Below are 20,275 nucleotides of genomic sequence, written 5' to 3' on the forward strand. Positions count from 1 at the left end.
GGCGCTTGTGGCACCAGACTCACTCACTCCCATAGGATAACATTGGGGATTGGACTTGTAGAGCATTGATGGGGACAAGATGGATGCCCCCACATATTTCAGTTCCCAGAACTGAATATGCGGTCTCAGGCTGAGAAACATGCTTTGCGTTTTCTGCACCTGCAGCGTGACACTCACTGTGTTCGGATCGGTCTCCATTAGGCCTGCATCTTTCTTCTGCGCTCAGCTCCTGCAAGAACAAGAGCACTGTTAGGAACACCCTTTCCTTCCGGCGCTTCTGCCCATCATTCATCGCTCCTTCTGTTCTGCGGGCATCTTCGGCGGTGTCATTCCTATCCCGGCACGCAGCTTCCTAAGGAAAAGGGAAAAGAACAGAAAAAAGGCATTAATAAGCATTCTGCAAATCTTCGCTTATTGTTAAATATTGTACGAGCTTCAAACGCTTACCTGAATCCCAGCTGCTCTGGCGGAACTCTGTCTCCGAACTTCTCATCCATCTGCAAGAGGGAAAAAACACTCCAGGTTAGCGTGGATACATCTAGAGGCGCCGCATACCGCGCTTACCCACCGCATTTGTTCTTCATAACCGGCATCCACGCTGAAAATGTTGCGGCACCTAAAAGACACAGAAAAAGAACTCAGTTCAATGCAAATACAAAAGGGGTGCACCGCGCTCTCACTCACCTTCAGCGCTACTCATCTCAGCAGCACGCCACCATCCCCGGACGCCGGCCATCATCTAAGGAAGGAAAGGAACAAAGTTAGAGAACTATTCAGAAGACTCATTATACTTACCTGTTGGACTCTTGCCAGTAACCAGGCAGCAACGAGCCCGCATCAATCAACGCGCCCCTGCGCTGAAAGCAGGACAGAGAGCACACTATCCAAGAAAACAAGGTGAGCTGTGGATCAAAGGCAAGGGTTGGACCCCGGGGAAGAAGGGGTTCAAGCACACAGAGACAATAGGGAGTTAAACTCTTCCAATCCTGTGTTTCAGTCCCAGTCTCCAGTCAAATAGCCTCCAGGGAAGGGTTTGAGGTCGTAAGAGATCAACCAGGCTGAGTGATGTCATCGTGGATACCAGGTGAGCGTTAAAGCTCCACAGTGCTATGGTTTTGTTATGGTTTATGGGGGATTCTAACTTAGAGGCATTCAGTCATAATCCCACAGGTGGCAGCTTCGCTCCACTGACTCGTCAGCCAATCGCATACACCAAATGCATTAACCTGTGGTTTCTCTTGTACTGAGCAGGATTACTTTCACAACAGTACATCATCACTAGGGTCAAACTAACCTCTCTCACGATCGTCTAAACCCAGCTCACTTTCCCTATAAGTGGAGGAACAATACAGCGCTTGGTGACTTATGCTTCACAATGATAGGAAGAGCTGACATTGAAGGATCAAAAATCATTGTCGCTCCAAACAATTAGCCAACACAATCCAGTTATCCCTGTGGTAACTTTTCTGATACCTTCTGCTTGAAACACCCATGTTTAATGGCTGATTTGCACTTCAGGTCCACTACAGACCTCATCCAGAGTTGCCTCTGGCTTCACCCTGCTCAGACATAGTTCACCATCTTTCGGGCCTATCAAATTAAACTAGAGGCTCCCCTCCTGGTTAGTCAATTCCTGTACGTTTGAGCTTTGCAACCATACTCCCCCCCAGAACTCCTGTGAATTGGCTCTTCACCACATTCTATTCAATATTTAGCCTTAGTAACTACTCTTATCAAGTTCCATAATTCTGATGCTGGATTGGTATATACCTCACTTGTCCTTTCTCTTGGGTTGTTACTTTTCCTCTTTTTACCTTCCTCTTGCTTTGTCCCTTGGTTATAGATACTTTTCCTTTTACTCAGTTTCAAAGGTTTGGTTTTATTCAGTCCATTCCATTTCTTGATTCTTTATATTCCAAAAACAACTCCCAAACCCTTTGATTGTTCCCAACACTTTAGGCTTCATTAGAGGTTTGCCGGTATCTTGGTGGTATTACCACCAGGTTCCCGGCAAATGGTAATACCATTACCAGTGCCTGATCTGGCGGTATTACTTGTAGATTACATATGCCGGCAATGGTAGGTTAATCCCCATTCCATGAAGTCCACTACACTGGTGCCAGTAATACCAGCTATTCTTTACCAGTGGGGTGCCTGACTTACCTCCAGTTCTTGGCTGGATGTAACTCAGGCCCACCGTACCAGCAAACCTGTAGTTTTTCCGTTCTGGAAAAGTTCTGGTAAACGTTATTACAAGCACTTAATTTCCAAACCGGCAAACTCAGTCTTTATTGGGTCGGTTATGAATACTCAAATAATGATTTCCAGTCTCTTCACGTATTCTTGATACTTGTTCTCCACTGATATGCGTATGAGCACTTAAATAATAATTTCCACTCTTTATATTTATTCTTGATGCTTGGGGCCTCATTACAGGTTTGGTGGTATCCCGCTGGTAAATCCAACGGGTTGCTATTGAACGCTACTAGTGTTGCCATCACTTGGTCTGCCAGAATTAACAGCATATTACAAGTGCCAGTAAGGGTAGTTACTTCCCATTCCATGGAGTAACATAGGACACCCTGGAGGGATTTGCCAGTATTACCAGGCTCAAGGAGTGTGTCTATGGCCCTGAGCTCTCTTAGCTTTTCCACAGTCCACAAATTTCACAGTTCCACAAGGCAAGGGGAAGGTGACTCCCTTCTCCTAGATTCCACACATTTGAGTTGCTGTTTCCCCTTTCCCCAAGTTCAACACTCTTTCTCAAGTTCAACACTCTTAATTGTGTGCAGGTCCAAGACTCGCTGTTTGTCTGGTTTACTCTCTTGCCAGGGATTTTGTATTCCGTTAATAGGGTGCAGGTCGTAGCCCCGCTGTATGCCTCTTTCACTCTCCTGCCGGGACTTTCTTATCTCTTTGCTTGGATGCAGGTTCCATACTCACTGTATGCCTGGTTTACTGTCCTGCCAGGACTTTCTTATTTGGCTCAGTATGTGGGTGCAAGTCCCAGAGTCACACTTCTCATCAGCAAACACCTTCTCTTTCATAAGGTTTCAAAATTCTTTCATTTTATTTTTCATATATTAGGTCAGAAACCCTTTTTCAGTAGTCTTAGTGCCTGATTCACAGAAACATTTTGTAATGGCATAATCCCATAGCAAAATGTTCTGTCAAACATGCCCTTAGTCTCTTTGCTCACTTTTCCCTGTATCCTAGATCCCTTGTTTGGGATTACCATTTCATTGATGAGCATGATTTTTCCTAAGAAAGATAAAGGCAATATTTCTGTCACCTTCTAGCTAGTTGCCCAGAATGTTTTTGGATTATTGCTTTACCTTTATAGTAGCACATCCAATATGGCTGACAGTGTTAACCCCCAAAATAAGAAGCCAATAGATGCAGCTCGCAAACATCGTTGTAGACTTTTCCACACTGGCTGGATATTGTGCAGTTGAAAGTGCTATCACATACTGATGAGCAGGCTTTTAAACCAAGATGGTTGATATCAGTAGCTCCATCAATCTTAGGTTAGCCGTTTATCATTCATTTGGAATAGTGTTCTAATCCATGTAGTAGTACACCCAATATTGCTGCCGGCATCAGCCGAGGGTTGGGAAGCCTGCCATTGTAGCTTTCAAAATTCTACCAACATAACGGGAACAGATCTGGTACAAACATGATAAACATATGGATGAGGACGCTGACCGTGAAGTGCAGCAGTGCATGTACAAACCAATGGGTAAGGAATGGGGGCATGAACGGTACCTGGTTTTGCAATGTGTTTGTTATGAACCTATCATCTAAAGTAAGAGTTGAGATGTCCTATTGGTCCTTCGTCTGGGTAATGTTATGTATTCTCGTTATAGGGTCAGCATGCACACTGATGCGGACCACCCATATAGCATGCAAGAATTGTCTCAGCATCAAAGTGGGCGTGTGTACCATTGGAGTTTGAGGTATTCTAAAGGCTACAATATTCCTTTTATAACACATACCCTAAGCAATTAAGTGAGCAAACAATATGTTGTTTTTAATTTGTTGACCTTCTGAGCAATTTCATGCATGTCTCTTTGCAGAGACAACCTTTTGGTCTGCGGATTGCCGGATCTGCAGAAGATATAAAATCACAAGCATTCCATAGAGAAGGTCCATTCACTTAGAAATTGAGGTATGCAAACCCCTTTTAATAATACAGAAGTTACATTAATGTTGCATAAGTAGTAGCCTTTGTGAACCACTGTATTTTGTGGTGGGTGACTGGAGTAGCTTTTGGTCTCTTCGGTCTGGGCAGTGTTGGACGATTGGGCATTGGTGATTAACGGTGGCACATAATGTGGTTGAGTTTTGCTTTAAGCTATGTAAATAAGAATAATTATTTTGTTGACTATGTTTTGTGTAGGTTTAGCATTAGAAACAACTAGTGATGACAATGCTTCATTTCAGATCATATGCTGCAACCCTCTATGACCGAAAAAATTGTTTGTCCTGAAGAAGCCTGGTCGTTTAGAAAGAATGGGACCATAGAGACAAAATGTTGACCATCAAACTCATGACTGGATTAGACATTCAGAAGGTATAATGTCTACACCATGATGTGCAGTATAGGCTGCATTACAATTTAGAGTTGTGCACGTATTTGAAATGGAGCGGCACATTAGGTTCACCAGTTGGCCTACCTTTATCAATTGTTTTTAATTAATTCTATTTTAGGTGGCTGTGAATGTGGGTATGGCTGTTGAGTGCAGAGGAATGGCTGTTGTTATTGTGCAATAGTTGGTCATACCATAGGGTTTATGCACATGCACTTGGGAATGCTACCATTCCACATTTTGTTTACATACACTGTCCTTTTTAAAAATGTATTATAACAATGTTCATGCTAGTAAGCAATAAAATTGTTGATGAAATTTTACTGTACTCATTGATTAATTCAGGTTTTCATTTCCTATGTACAAATATTTCTTCAATGCCATAGGTTATTTTTTTTGTGGTATTTGTCAACAGTACGCGGCATCTGCCATGAAGCACCCCAGCATCCCAACCTTTATTTGTGGTCATACGGGGCTCCGTCAGCGGCTTTGGCATTCCTCGCAGTTCTCACTGCTGCTTGCTCGTCGGCTGGGAAAGTATCCTGTTGGCTCTTCAGTTCCCACTCTGTCTCCTTCCTGACTTGACAGCTCCTGCTGTCAAGGCACAAGCATGTCAAACCTTCCACTGCTCAACTTCTCCAGACAGCGCTACCAGCAGCTTCTCTGCTCCTTATTGCCTGCTCTCCTTCTCTGTGCCGACTAACGTCGAGAGAAGTGAGTCTCCGTTTCTCTTCAGGTGTGTTGTATTTAAATGTCCCAGCACCTGTTAACCTTTTCCAACAACTAGAACGCAGCGTTTGCTTTCTGCTTCTAGTAATCTTCCTTACTCCAGTCCTCTTCCTCTTCTCAGTGCTTGTAAGAAAAGGGGCATGTAAATATGGTTGGTGATCTGTCATGACTGGAGGTTCTACACCTACACTACAATATGGCATTCAGGAATGGGGAGGCGGGCAAGGGATGTTACCAGAAGCTAAAGAATTTGGGAAAGGTCTGTTTTGACCCAGCGAGTTCACTCAGCTTCCCTGAGGGTTATTCTCCCCCATGTGGTCCACCCACAGATAGCCACACCCAGAGTCAGGTAGCTTCTGCCTTTCCCTGGCCACATGAGGGAAGATTCCCTCTAGTGAAGTAGAGATGGCCTCGCTAGACTTGTCATTGACATTATCTAGAGTCACCAGAGTGGCCGGGCAAGCCCGGATTGGTCTTGGTCTGATAAATTCACGCATCTTGGGAGGTCAGCGCTGTTCTGCATGTATTTGCTCTAGAATTCCCACAGTTATCCAAGTAACAAATGGAAGCAAACAAAGAAACCATAACTTATTTAATTAGCCATTTTCAGTTTTTCTGTGCTGGCCGTGTGTACTTACACATGCATGGCTTCATCTTTGAGACAAGCATATGCTTACTGGCAGGATCAACCAGGTAGCTGCACCTGCTCGAAAGTGTACAGTGATCTCAGATCGGCCTTCACACCTTCGGCCTTCAGAGCGTGCCCCAATGCTTGGGTTTGGGTGAACAGCTCAGCTGCACGGGTACCGGAGGCCCTGCCTGATCCGCCATAGAGGGCAGGGCATAGGGGTGGCAGTGACAGCATGTTTCCAGGAACAACTAAAATGCCATGCACCACTACTGCCATGTTGACAGCAGGTTGGTACCCTGTGGAATGGTCGTTGCAAACTGATGGAGACACATGCACACGGAGAAGGGGAAAGAGCTTGGCTTACGGGGCCCGTACCAGCATGTGGCATTCGGGGCTAGCACCAGCCAACACATCCACTCTGATCCGACCAGTGGCAAGCTGCCGGGCTGCTAAGCCTTCACTCTTCTTGTAGGGGAGAACCACCCATATAAAGGGCCCTCTCTGGGGCATTACCCTCAACATTTTACCAAGGCAGGAGGAAGTTACTTGCTGGAAACAACAGGCCAAGCAATCCAATCATTGGCAACAAATGTGCTGGATCAATACCGGTGTTACAGGCAGGCCGCCCTGCCATCTAAATCCAAGTCAGCTGAGGTTCTCTTCATGGCCATGTGCCCTGCTCCCTGGAAAGGTAGTCCTGTTGGAAGAGCGCCAAAGGCTTTTTGTGGGCTGGCCTGGTGCCCGCAGCAGACCTGCTCTTCTGGGACATCTCATCGGGAACAGATCTTGTTCTGGCTTTGGGAGGGGGGTGCTGTAGTTTTGCCATAGATCCCAAGTGGGGCAGTGAGAATCAAGGAGAGCACAGGAAGGACCCTTAGACACTGTCTACAGAAATCTGGGGGAAAGTGACTGAGCTTTCTTTTAAATCTCTGTACCCTGGGTGACAGAGGGGGAGCTCTAGACAAATGTGTCCAGCCTCTATAGTTAGTTTATTTTCCTTTCCTTGCTCAAGAGGTTTTAAAATGATCTGCTTTGTTTCTTCTGAAAATGAGCATGTCCCTGAAATAGTGTTAAATTGATTAAAAATAGATACCAAACCACTGATAGCAAAATCTGTAAGTGCATTGAGGGCTGATGTTCAAAGCATACACATTTAAAAAGTGCACTGACCTACTTATTATCGCTGCACTGGCATGAGCACACTCGGCATTTAGACACTGCTTAGTTGCTGTGCATCCTTAGTTGTGGAACTCAACAAATCGAATCATGCGCATCTGATTCATTCACTCCAAGTCTCTGTTGCTTCGAAAAATACTTATCACACCATGCCAGCATGCCGCAGCCTCCTTAAAATGATTGGGTTCCACCAGCTATCTAGATTATATGCACACACTTCGTAAACATGCATGTACTTGTACTGCACTGGGTTCATCTCTACTGGAGAATGTCAAGAAAGGACAATTTAGGGTAGTATCATTGCACGCATTGCATCCTCCAATGACTTCCCCTCGTATCAAGGAACTGCAAATATAGTGCACGTGTTGTCCTTGCAACCCAAACATGGGTGGTCTAGTGTGGTGGAGGACAGCCACCCACCAAATGATCACATCATCCATCAGATTGTGGTGTTTACCTGATTGACAACCCTACCACGTTTAGCACAGCGGCAGACTTGGCCAGAAAATGTTTTGCGTAAATAAAGCAGAACATAAAACAATCTTATGGCGTGATGGCTGTTGAGGGGCTGGGGAAAGAGATATGCAAAGAGTGCTAAGGAGAAACAAAAGATATCTCCATCTATAATGAGAAAAAGAGGAGCAGCATATGGAAATACAGCAGCATGAGGAAAGGATAGGCAGGGCAGAAAATACCAGAAGACTGGATAGGGATTAGACTAGGAGGAAAGCCATTAATCTGGGGTTATATACAGAGGCCATGTAGCTATAAATATGTTAACCAACACTACATTCAGTTAAATGAAAACCTTAACAGATTCTGGGCCTCATTACGACCCTGGCGGTACCGAGTGAACGGCGCCGTAAAAGGTGCCGGTGCCGTTCACTCCGTACCGCTGCATTACGAGTTCCCCTTGCGGGACACGGTAAGCACGCCTGGGAAAACCAGGCGTGCTTACTGGGTCCCGCGAGGGGAAGAGGGAGCAAACAACGGGCCATCTCGTAACGGCCCGTTGTTTGCTCCCTCTCCCATTCCCATTCAGACCTATGGGGGCTGAAATGGGAATGGGGAAGGACCGTGTCCGGGTCCTTGGAGGGAGGAATTACCGGCCCTTCCGAACTCGGAATGGCCCGGTAAGTCCTCATTCCGAGGACCCCGACTCCGACGCGATTTCTGCGGCAGCCATGCCGCCAATAGCGGCATGGTTACCGCCGAACTCGTAATGAGGGCCTCAGACTTTTACTTGATCATCATAAATTGAATTGTGCTGATGATGATCATCTAAATGCTGACCTGAGAGTACTTTCCTCCCCAGTAGATGGCACTGTCATTGATGATGAGTTTCGAGTGTTCGGGGGCATTGGCGTCATAGAGGCCCACCTTCACAAACTGGCTTGTGTCACTGGAAGGCATGTGCCAATAGAGCACATCCAGGAATGGTGGCGAGTCTCCATTGGCATCAAAATAAATGTCTTCACCAGCAGAGTTCCTTATGCGACTCTTTTTCACATAATGCAACATCTGATATGAAAGAAATGACAAATGAACAAGAACGTATTAAGGTTATGAGATCAACGATGTATAGAATTACTGGGAACCCCCACCCCGCATGCAACGAATGAAACATAGAGGTTTATAGGGCCTGTAATGTGAGCGATGCCATTAATGAAACATGTCTAGCCAGAGATATAAATAAATAATTGGACCCTATTGAAGTGAGCAAAACCTTTGGTTATATTTTTCTGAGGTGGTTTGCTCTGTACATTACGTGCTATACAAAACTCCAATAGCCACTACATGCATACATCCACCATTAATGACATCCCATTCAAGTGCAGGGGACACCTATGCAGGGAATGATAAGTAACAAGAAGCAATGATTCTCCCAGAATAGCAGACCCTTGTAGATGTGCATAACCTCACACTTATGCTCTAATGGCAAACATCTATATTTTAAGTGCACTCAAGTACACCTTAAAAATGCAAAAACAACAAATGTTTGAGATTTCATTGTAATGCTTCTTGCCAGATAGTGGGGTTGAGTGGAATTCCATTGAAGTGGGTACATACAGTGTAACGTCAAGGAGCAAGACTGCACTGAATTACGAGATTTCAGTTACTGAAGGAGTAAGGCTTTGAGAAAAGAGCGGCGATTAGTGAGTGATTCTCCAATGCACTGCGTGAGGCCAGTAATGTGGAGAATGAGGGGTCAGCTATTGCAAGGCATTACACTTGAGTGATATGTGGAAAGAGAAAGACTCAAATTAAGATATGTTAGTGACACAAATAACTTTTTAGAATTTCAAGACGAGCGGCCATTTGTTTCTGACCATTGGTGGAAGGAATGACTGTCTAATGATAGCCACAAAGGCTATGATCTAGACATACTTAAAACCCATTCCATATGTTTGAGACCAATAATGTGGTAACAAGCGAAACTTAATTAAATGCTGTGAGAATAAGTGAGAATAAGTGATGCCTGTATTAACAATGTAAGAGAAAAGATATCAAAATGAGTGCCGCTACTTGGGAACGTTTAGACCAATGTTGTGCACTTGTATATAATTGTACAGTCAGTAATGGAGACATCACTAAATCTATATTGCCCATTGTGGTGGAAGGAATAGGTCTTACATCTGGAAAAATGATTTTCACTCAGGTACGACAAGGACAACCACAGCCACATCTATACAATACACAAATGCACGTACCTGCCATGGTTTAAAATCCTGAGGATCTGCACATGACTTGTTGGTGAAAGGACCTTCATGAGTCTTGCATGTGAGCAAATCATTCAGTGCGTTTGCTAAAAGGTGGATGGCATTGTAGGCATAGTAGGGATGCCTAAAAGAATTCACCTCGTAGACTGATGCATCAAGAGATTCCAGCTTTTCAGAGCCATTGCACAATCCACTGATAGCAGTTGTTGTGTTTGATGCATCCACCAATTTGCAACTGAAGGCAAACTCCCAGAATGTCCTTATGAAAATGTCTGCATTACGCTCCGATGGGTGGATGCTGTAGAGGTATTCCTTGAGTCCAGGGATCCGCCTGCTATACCCTGACAGACCCAGTGAGCCATTCAATGTTTGCCATAAGTCTCTGTTAGACATCACTGTGGTAGAAAACCAGCTCCCAATCCCTAGCCAGACTCTGTCAGAGATCCCTTGTCCCGACACTTCTCTCAGAACAGGGATGATGTGAACTGCAAAGGTGTAACATATTATCACTTTTGCTGTAGATTTTCTTATTACCTCAATGATGTGACCCAAGCTTGTCTTCGTTGGTAATGTCTCATAAAAATCAATACAAATATCTTTCTTAGCTGCTTCCTCCTTCAACTTTTGACTGCCTACAAGGCCAAATTCATTGTTGGAGGCTAGAATTCCCACCCATGTCCAACCAAAGTGGAGTAAAATCTGCACCAGAGCATCGGGCTGGAAGGAGACGCTTGTTATTGTCCGCAGGAAAGATGGGAACTGAACCTTGTCACTCAGGGTGGCAAGTGTAGCAGCAAAGCTGATCTGTTGAAGAAAAAAATGATTTATTTGAGATCGCTATGCTAATGCAATTATTTATCTATGTATTCATTTATTTATTTGAATTTATAGAGAACATTAAAATAAGTAGTACCAAAGACTACATAAATAAAATTGAGGCCAATAACATGATGCTACATTCTCAACAGAAAATAATGCATACAAGATGAGCTGTAAGAGAAGAGTAGAAGGGAGTGTGGGGTAGAGTGTAAAAAGTGAAGTAGGGAATTTAGTTGCTAGCAAAGTAAATGGGTGGAAATGGGATTGAGCACATGGGGGACGTGCGACAACCAAAGATTAAAAGGAGGACGATAAGGTGCAAGACCATGACGGCCTTTACCAACAATCCATAACTATCGAAATTAAGAAAAGTGGGAAAGAAAGCTAACGAAAAGCAATAAGAGAAGGAGAATTATCAGATGGGGCAGAAGCAAGCACATTAGACAGCTCTATTGTATGATGTCTGTTCTGTATGAGAAACATTACTTAAATATGTGGTCGTTAAGGGCCTTATTGTACAATGTTATAGCCTGATAGACCGATTTTCTGTTATCTTCCTGACTGGCAAAACAAATAACAACTTATGATGAAATGTGTCTTTAAATAAATAAATGATAAAATAAATGAATGGCAGATGGGAAAATAATGAAGGGATGGGGTTTTCTTTCCAGGAGGGAATGGGGTTAATCCCATATGAAATGCAGCCACAAAACATGCCCCATCCCAATTACATCAAAAACGTAAAGCCCCTAGTTTTGTTTTTTGTTTTCTTACTTTTCTTGCAGACTTTTATTAGGGTAACCCTTCCCCACTTTTGGCTAAAGACAATGCTTGCCCTGCCGTATAACAAAGGACACATGCACAGAGACTAGGAATTACAGAATCCATTCATCCTCTATGGGGTTACTGCAGGCCTGATGTCACTGGAATAAACCAGTCTGTACTGGACTGTACAATGGACTGTTATGAGAGAATGAAAGTGGTCACAGGGGTGGAGAACCTATGCCCCGCGATTGATGAGGCTAGATTGGAAACACTTCTCTGAAATGTGACGCCACCTTAAGTCAGGACAGGTTTGACCAGATGTCTGCCAGTATATGTAACTCACATTCATGAACATTATAGACGGACTGTTATCTTGAATGAATGAGCTCATTGTTTGACAGGGGGTCGGATAAACCTGTTAGGAGGCCTGGTCAGAAGTGTCCCCAAACCTTCCTTGGTCAAGTGACCTGAGACAATGCGTCTGGAGGGCAGGTCAGGTCAGTTAGGTGGGTTTCATTATGGGCAGGATTCTGCACTCCTTGACTTTCAAGCCAATGAATAAATCACCTCTGTTTGCCATCAACCTAGATGAACATGGTTTCTTCGACACTTGCAATGGAATGTGCCTACTTGTTCTTACCATTGTCTTAGCTATAAAAGGCATGTTGGTCACTCTAACAACCCTTTCTCAGTTATTTTGTACACTGAACATCTCTTTCTGAAAGTAGCAGTTTCTCTCACTTCCTCCTTTCACCCCTACTGACCTCACTCTCAGGCTCTGTGATGCCCAATCACTCTGTAAGAAAACATAACTCTTCAAAGAATTTTTCAACGCCACCGTCTACTTTCTTCTGCAGTTCTGTATATCTGTAATGTAATCCCAGCATTGCAGGCAGCAAGTGTGTCTGTGTACTCATTCTTCTTGAACTTGCAGTGATTTTCAGTACCGTTTCCTATGTCAACCTCCACCTCTTTGTCTAAGCCTCAAGAATTCAAGGCATTGACATACCCTATATTGAGTTCTGTAACTGTGTCAGATACCAGTTCATTACGGCTCTCCTTTTGATCCAGGCATCAACCCATCACATTGCGAGTCCCTTTAGGGGGCCCCTTTTTACTCATTTGCTTCAAAAGCTATGTCCCTTCACTGGCCTCTATCCACCTCCCTTCAACTCCCTCTCGATGTCTCCATCTGCCCGCAGCATATGGCACCAGACTTCATATTAGACTTTGAATCCACGTCAAAGACCCTTTGGAATTGTGTGTCTATTATTCAGAAATAGATAAGATCCAAGTGGCTAGAACTCAACAGAGACCAATGGAAATGCTCATTACCAAAAAATCTCTTCATATCTCGTCCCCCTTTTCAGATCCCTCTCTTGCGCCTGCTCCCTCTACTTCATGATCTATCAAACGCATAAGTATTATTTGTGATGGGACATTGCAGCATCCAGCTCATTCTTCATTCTTTTTCACAACCTCAACAGCTTTGTGAACTTCTACTCCATCAAGTGTTTTCTGTCAGTGCCCTGTTCTCGCCCAGACTTGACTATGGCAATAGTGCCTTCATCTGCCTTCCTTCCTGCTTTACCCAGAGTCAGGCGCCCATGGAAAGTGCAGCTTCATACCTTCTGCTCAGCTTTAAGAAATCGGATCATAATGCTAAATGCATCATGTTCTAACAACTATGCATAGTTCACTGAGTCCTCTGGGCACCCCTTCCATATCTCAAACTCCTGTACTTCAGCCCACCTAAGAATCTCCATTCCTCCGCAAACATTGTCATCCCACCAAATGTTTCAACAAAACCCACTCAGGCAGGTGTACCTACTCTGTCATAGTTTCCCAACTGTAAAAGTGCCTCCATGATTGAATGCGCTCCATCCAGGGCCAACTTAAATTCTGTAAAGCTCTTAAGACTTTTCTCTTGACTTGGTAACCGCTCCTGTTCTGTTGTCTTGTCTTCTCTGTGCCAAGAGAGGTCACTGTTAGTGAATCGTGCGCTTCCTTGTGACACCTCCACCTGGATATGCTACATTCTACCATTCTCCCCGTCTTGCTAATAGAAGCTGTGAGTGTCATTTAACATTGTCAGAACCGCCCGAGCTGTCACTTTCCCTACATTTGCTGTTCAATGTTTTGCACTAGCCACTTTTCCATTCATAATAATGTAGTGCCACACTGGCACTCTACGTTTCTTTTAGCCTGGGCCGGGTGTGAACGTGCCTGCACTTTGAAGCTCTGAAATGTTGGGAAATTCAACCGACTAAACTTATTCAATGCCCACAATTGATTGTATACCTACCAACCATTCCCTGTTTGCATTCCACAATCCACCAATTACCAATATAGACAACTGTATGTCCCCTTCATTGATGGTTCTCACTCTTACCAATCTCTCGCAAAACATGCCTGTCTCTGTCCCCTTCAATGTCCCTCTCCATCACAAACACAAATACTCAGCTGACTCACCGGCACCTTATCTATATCAAGCAACATCTTCTAGCCAATATTTTCTCCCGCTCTACAAATACTCCCTCAAGCGAGCCTTCTTGGTATGCAATTTACCACTTGCCTCTTTTCCAAATCAACACTATACTGCTTTCTCGTTCCCCCCTTCAAGCCCTGCTTCCCAACCTTAGCTATCTGAAGTGATTTAGCTGTTGTGAAAATCCTTAAGCAGCAACACTGATGAAGGTACTGTTGTCATATTGTCCATCTCTAATCACATGCTAAATGGAGACTACTTTGCTATCTCCACTACTCTGGACTGCCATTATAATTTACTACCACAATGTGGTATCTCTTTCCTCCTATTTCCACGTGCTATTTTCTACTAAACAGCACACGTTATCTTCCCCCTCTCCTATGTTCAGCCTAATCTCTCTCTCTCTGCAGATTACATACTCAATATTCCACCTGTAAGAACACCAAGGTCAGGGCCCATATCTCCTCCTCCACTTCTGTCCTGGCCATGTTTTCCTATCTTTGATCCCTCACCCCCATCGTCCCAGCATAACTGGCACCCATTCTTCAGCCTGTGAACCCACCCTGCGCTTCTGTTGACCTATTTGCATCACAGACAATAAAGTATCTGGCACCCATCTTGTGCACTATCCTTCTATCTCTCTACAGCCTATCATTTGCATCTGGGATCTTCCCTGCCTGCAACAATGTGGCTACTGTCTAACCAAATCCTGAAAAACAGTTCACTGACCAAAATAACTAATCAAACTATTGGCTTACTTCCTTTATCTAAGGTTGTAGATTTTGAACCATATTGAAGCCTAAGTAGGAGAGAACAGTGTGAACCCATATAAAGCAAATTGCGTATGCAATGCTTCACTGACATGGTACTCACCAATGTCTCCATACTCCTCACTACTATTCAAAACGTCATACTCTCACATTTGATATCCATGCCACTTTTGATGTTGTTAACCATCCCTTTCTACTTCATTTGCTCTCTAACTATGACATGCAGACACCAGACTGTGACTGCTTCCTCTCCATCTCCTGGAATACTGGAACCACATCTACCTCCCCTATCAGAATACTGATTGAGACAGGTTGTGCTATTGATTCCCTTCTCTTCACTCACCACATCCCCTCTTTCAGAAAATGCATCTTCTCCTTCAGTTTCTTTTATCACTTGTTTGCTGAGGAGGATACAATCTTATTTCCCTTGTGTGCCTCCAACCTAGCTCTTACTGTTAAATCACCAATTGCCTCACCACTATCCAAACATGGATTGAAACATGCTCCTTGATATCCACACTCCCATCCCATAAGGCTTGCAATCTGAGGGCATTGTATAATATAAATAGATCATCAGAGATTTGCAAAGAAAAGTGTAGTCACTTACTACCTACAAACACCCAAAATACATTCTGGTGCTTGTAGTCCAGGATTTAAAATGGGCAAATAAGGAGTGCCATTTGTTGCTAGACCATTTCCAGAATGGAGATGGTAATGTTTGGAGACAGGCGAACTGGCAGAGGTTAATGAATATCATTATCAACCTACACCTATACATTCATCCAGTTCATTCTCTTGTAGGTGATTAATGTTCCTATGGGAATTCACATTTTTAGGGCCTTGGCATGAGTAGTAGGGCTTCTATTGTGTATTGTGCATTTGACTATTTTACAGGCCCAGTGAGAGTTGATGGAAAGACTTAATGCATGATTATAAGTGCGGCTGCATTGGTAAACACCCAATATTTTAGAACACAAGATATTTTACCACTCTGTCAAATATCGAGTTTCATTTACAAAACTCTTGTTCCACCTGCTCACCTACTTTTATTTACATCTAATATTGGGCATTTCAACCGAACAGTGGGCCTCATTACACGGACGGCGGTAAGGGTTAACGGTCACCGTTAATGGCAACGGTGACCGTTAACCCTTACCGCCGTACTACGAGGTCCCTTTGCGGGTTGGTGCTCTAACGCCTGCTTTTTGCAGGCGTTAAAAACCAACCCGCTAAGGGACCTCGGAGCTAATTACGGCACTGCAAAATTGCGGTGCCGTAATTAGCGCCTTCCCCATTCCCATAGAGCCCTATGGGGCAGAAATGGGAATGGGGAAGGACAATGGCGGAAGGGGGATTTATCGCCCCACCGACCTTGGAATGGGGCGGTAAATCCCCTTTCCGCCAAGGCGGTGCCGGTAATTTACCGGCATGGTCCAGGATGCTAATAGCACCCTGGATCACCGCCTTCCGTGTAATGAGGCCCAGTATGTTTTAATGGCAGGCCATTTTCATTAATATATTATACTGCACGGGGTGGGGGGAGTAGCAAATAAGGACTCCACTCCCAAAATATGGATTGTAAAAATTAACTAATTGCTACCCTGTTTGTTACAACAGTACATCATTGGATTGTTCTCTGAATCTGTACAATGAATAGTAAATGTCCATTATAGTTGAATAGATCACTAAGTGCCATAGCTTCCCCTTTATGGAAGGTGGTGTGCTCTTGTAGTTGGCTGCCTTCAGCCCCACACGTTTCCTGTAGGTGGCCAGTACCATGGGGATTTACAAGCTAAAACCCTTGTGGATGTTTCAACTTTGCACCTCACCGTGCTACATTCCAGGAAATGACGGTGTGATCAGTAGTTTTGATCCACCCACAATTGTTACTAAAAGGGCAGATAGATGGAGTTGTATAAGGTTTCTCCTGCCTTAGTTGGGAGTTCCACTGGTATATCTGAAAGCAAGGCACGTTCACGATCACTAGAGTAAACACCAAGAATATTAACATCACCCTACATCCCGCCCTCCCTACTTGCTTCTGAAGGGAACCAATACCATCTTTAATGCACTTTCATACACCATGTGTGTCAAACAGATGGCAATGTGTTAGAGGTATATCTAGGCACATTTTCACCCCACTAACAACCATAACATCCCTCACAACCCATATCTATGCTCTTATTTTGGGGACGTACAATCGCATAGAAATATCACTGCAAGCAATGTTTTCTTGTTATCCCCCTTCATGACGTTATCTGTTATTAGTTTTGTAGCAACCAGTTTTTATATAGGAGTTCTTGTTTACATGGAATTATCCTTTAAATCCACATATTAAGATCTCCTTCAATGCTCTTAATGCTCCTTTGGTTTTTAGAGAACGGTCTCACAGCACTGACCTTTACAGGTAGAATGCAGTGTAGTGTGGCCTTGCTGATTTTTGTCTACAAAGTGCACCTTTGGGGAAGAGAATAAGCCACAAAGGACCCCCAAACACCATTCTTGTGCTATCTTTAGAAGATTCTGAGTACCTTTTTCCTCCTTCTTTAGCTACTAGATTCTGATCTATAAATTGTTCCTTCAATTGCAAGAGGTGCTGCCTGGCAACAACACTTATAAGGTCTGCCATAAATGCAACCTCAGTTGACTGGGTCTCCCTTTCTATATTGGAAGACAGTATTCCACTTTAAGGTTAGATGGTGGCAGGAGTACCCCAAGAGGTGAGAACCACATACTTTCCCCTCTCAATTACCATGGGCAGATGTTGGTTTCACTCTTGATGTTATGACTAAGTGGTGAGCCATGCCTTGACAATCTTTTCATTTTAGCAGATGATTTAACAGCTTACATCAATTTTGCCACAGTAGTTATGCACTCCAAACACTTCTTCAGCAGGATGTGTTCTTGTATCCTTTCTTCTATTAAATAGGTTACCAATATAGGTAACCCTTTGAATGCTACATATAGCTAAGGCTGAGCGAAATGTTCACCTGTAAAGCAAACATTGCAGAATCCACATTGGAATCCGCACTTGAATCTGCTTCCATCCGTTCCACAGAATCAGCATTAAGGTCTGCCACCATTGTAATTTTGACCGATTTTGTGTGGTTTCGCACTGAGCGTGGTGTTTTGTTCCTATGTTGTTTTTATGTAGCATGACGCAAAACTTTGCACAGGTGTTTTTTCAATCAGTGCTAGTTTTGTGCAGCGTCACGAGAAACTTTGTGTTCAAGATTTCCATTTACAAGATTTGTACTAGTTTCGTGCTGTGACATGACAAACTTTGCCCTGGCTTATTTTAGGACTGTACTAGTTTGATATTTCAGCACAAGAAAATGTGCACAGTTTTTCAGAACTGTGCTAAGTTTGTGCAGCGGCACGAGAAACTTTGCACAGCTTTTTGTTTGATTCATGGTAGATTTGTGCAGCAACTCGAGAAACTTGCTGCTGCGCTTTTTGATTCATGCTCAGTTCACACATTTGCACAAGAAATCTTGCACAGCTTTTTGTACGATTTGTGCTAAGTTCGCACAGCAGCATGAGAAGCTTTGAGTGGCTTGTTTCTATTCACGAGATGGCAAGCGAACATGTGCACTGCTCTTTTCCAAACACAGGGGCTGCGGGTCGGCAGATTGTGGCAAAATGGATCCAAATCTTACAGATTTCACTTTCACGGCTGCGGAACGGTATTTAACAATTTCCCCCAGCCCTACCTATAGCCCAAAAACTGCAAGTGGAGAGCTTTAACACATTTTTACAAAATCTTCAATGACATTTAACAGTTTCTCTTGCACTTGCACGTGACCCTCCTTTCATCGTAAATGTTCTTCATCCTATCCAGTTTTTTAACCTCTTTACGGAGAAAAACAGTGTTTCTTCACACCTATTACCTGTTTAATAGGTGGGTATATAAGCAGAGTGGGCAAGAGGATCAGAAGAACATGCATGAGAGCCACCTGCATCTGCACATTTTCTCCTTTATATTTTGTGCTGTTTAGTGGTCATCATAGCTCATTGTTAGATGAGTTTAGTGAAAAGGTTTTCCTTCGTAGATTACACGTATGCCCCTAACAATTTTCTAGGCGCAAACTATCTGATGGAGATAAATCTGGAGCAGCTTCTTCAACCTCTCTTCTACGGTCCACTAAATTTGATATCCTTGGTAATAACTGGGAAGTTGCCTAATCACTTAGTCAGTCACTGAGATGATCACTTGAAGAGATCTGCGACAACAGCAATTTACAGCCACATATACTTACATAGAGGGGGCCACAAGGAGCAGCTGGGTAAGAGGAGCAAGGATATTGAGAAGGGCCAGAAAGGTTTGAAACAAAGGATAAATCATAGGGGTGGCAAGATGCAAAATATTAAATGATCAATAAATTGACCAGTGCAAATTTGTCAACCCCCTTCCTCTTTTGCTAAGACGTCCCGCAAAAGTCATCACGCAGTCTCCAAATTCTATGCCTCCCTCCTCTGAGCCCCTGGTGAGGCGCTTCACCCCAACAACCCCAGGCTATCCTCTGCTGAATCTCCAAGCCCTGGATGCCTGCAAACTAACTCAGGAGATTCTGACAACAACTTTGACATGTGGTTACTAACGCTGATGTTGGCCCGAATTTCAATGCCGCTCTGTACCGACACTGAGCTGATGCTCATGCATAAATTGGAGGCTCAATCTACACTCCCAAACGTCCGTTCTATTGAAGATCACAATGCACACAATGCACAATACACAGCATTTGCTGAGATCAGAGAAAGCCACTTTAGTGCCAAACCTAATACATCATTAGAATAAGCAAATAGAACAAAGTTTAATATGTCTTCCTCGGGTATATACTGATGGTTATGTTTTTGTCTTCATAATATTTTTTTATTCATTTTAGGGTACGGTGAAATTAAAGCAACAAGAACTCTCCTCAAACTAAAAGAAAATATCGAGAATTACCCCAGCTGCACCTATAACATTAATACACACACCATTTTCACATGCTATCAGTTAGTTATTGTAAGAACAAATTATTTGCATTGACTATCAGTGCCTGGTCCTCCAGTTCTCGGTCAGGAATGATTTAGCCACACACTTGCCAGATCATCATTAACTGTTCAGCAATGTTGTCTTTGTTTCTGCCCATTGGACCCTAATCGCATACCTATGGATCCAGGCATTTTGCAGGGCTTTAATGTGTTGGTACATTATCTCCAAAGCATTAGCAAGACCAGGGACGTCTTTTCACCAAAATGCAAGGGGTAGTGGAAGTGACATCACACGACCCTTGACCCCACTGATCATATAACAGAAAGTGATGTAATTTGACCCCGCCCCCAAGTGACATCACAGGAAGTGATGGTAAACGAGCTTCAGATTTTTTGGATGCATCTAGCTGCCGCGTTTCAAGGTGATCTCATTTCAGCCAGATATAAGAATCGAGGCACAGAGGGAGGCATGATTTGTCCACCATTGCACATTTGGGGAATGCCATTTTCCAGATTCGACGTGGGGTCTATATGTGAAACATAAATAATGAGGTATTTGTGACAGGATAACTGAAATCTGTAATGTAGGCTACAGCTAGTGTATGAAACAT

The 20,275-nt window shown here is 43.6% G+C and overlaps 1 protein-coding gene across 1 annotated transcript in view; it reads right to left on the minus strand.

Moving 5' to 3' along the window:
* Positions 1-17,770, minus strand: part of LOC138568722 (extracellular calcium-sensing receptor-like) — an 87,677-nt gene extending 69,907 nt beyond the window's left edge. Inside the window, exons 1-3 of the mRNA XM_069646505.1 lie at positions 17,678-17,770; positions 9,837-10,649; positions 8,419-8,646 (exon numbers count right to left, since the gene is read on the minus strand). Of these exons, the coding sequence (XP_069502606.1) occupies positions 8,419-8,646; positions 9,837-10,649; positions 17,678-17,770 (1,134 nt within the window). The remainder of the gene's footprint in view (positions 1-8,418; positions 8,647-9,836; positions 10,650-17,677) is intronic.
* Positions 17,771-20,275: the final 2,505 nt, after the last annotated feature.

This window comes from Ambystoma mexicanum, chromosome 2q (genome assembly GCF_040938575.1).
Source record: "Ambystoma mexicanum isolate Mex_15411 chromosome 2q, UKY_AmexF1_1, whole genome shotgun sequence".
Taxonomy (NCBI): Eukaryota; Metazoa; Chordata; class Amphibia; order Caudata; family Ambystomatidae; genus Ambystoma; species Ambystoma mexicanum.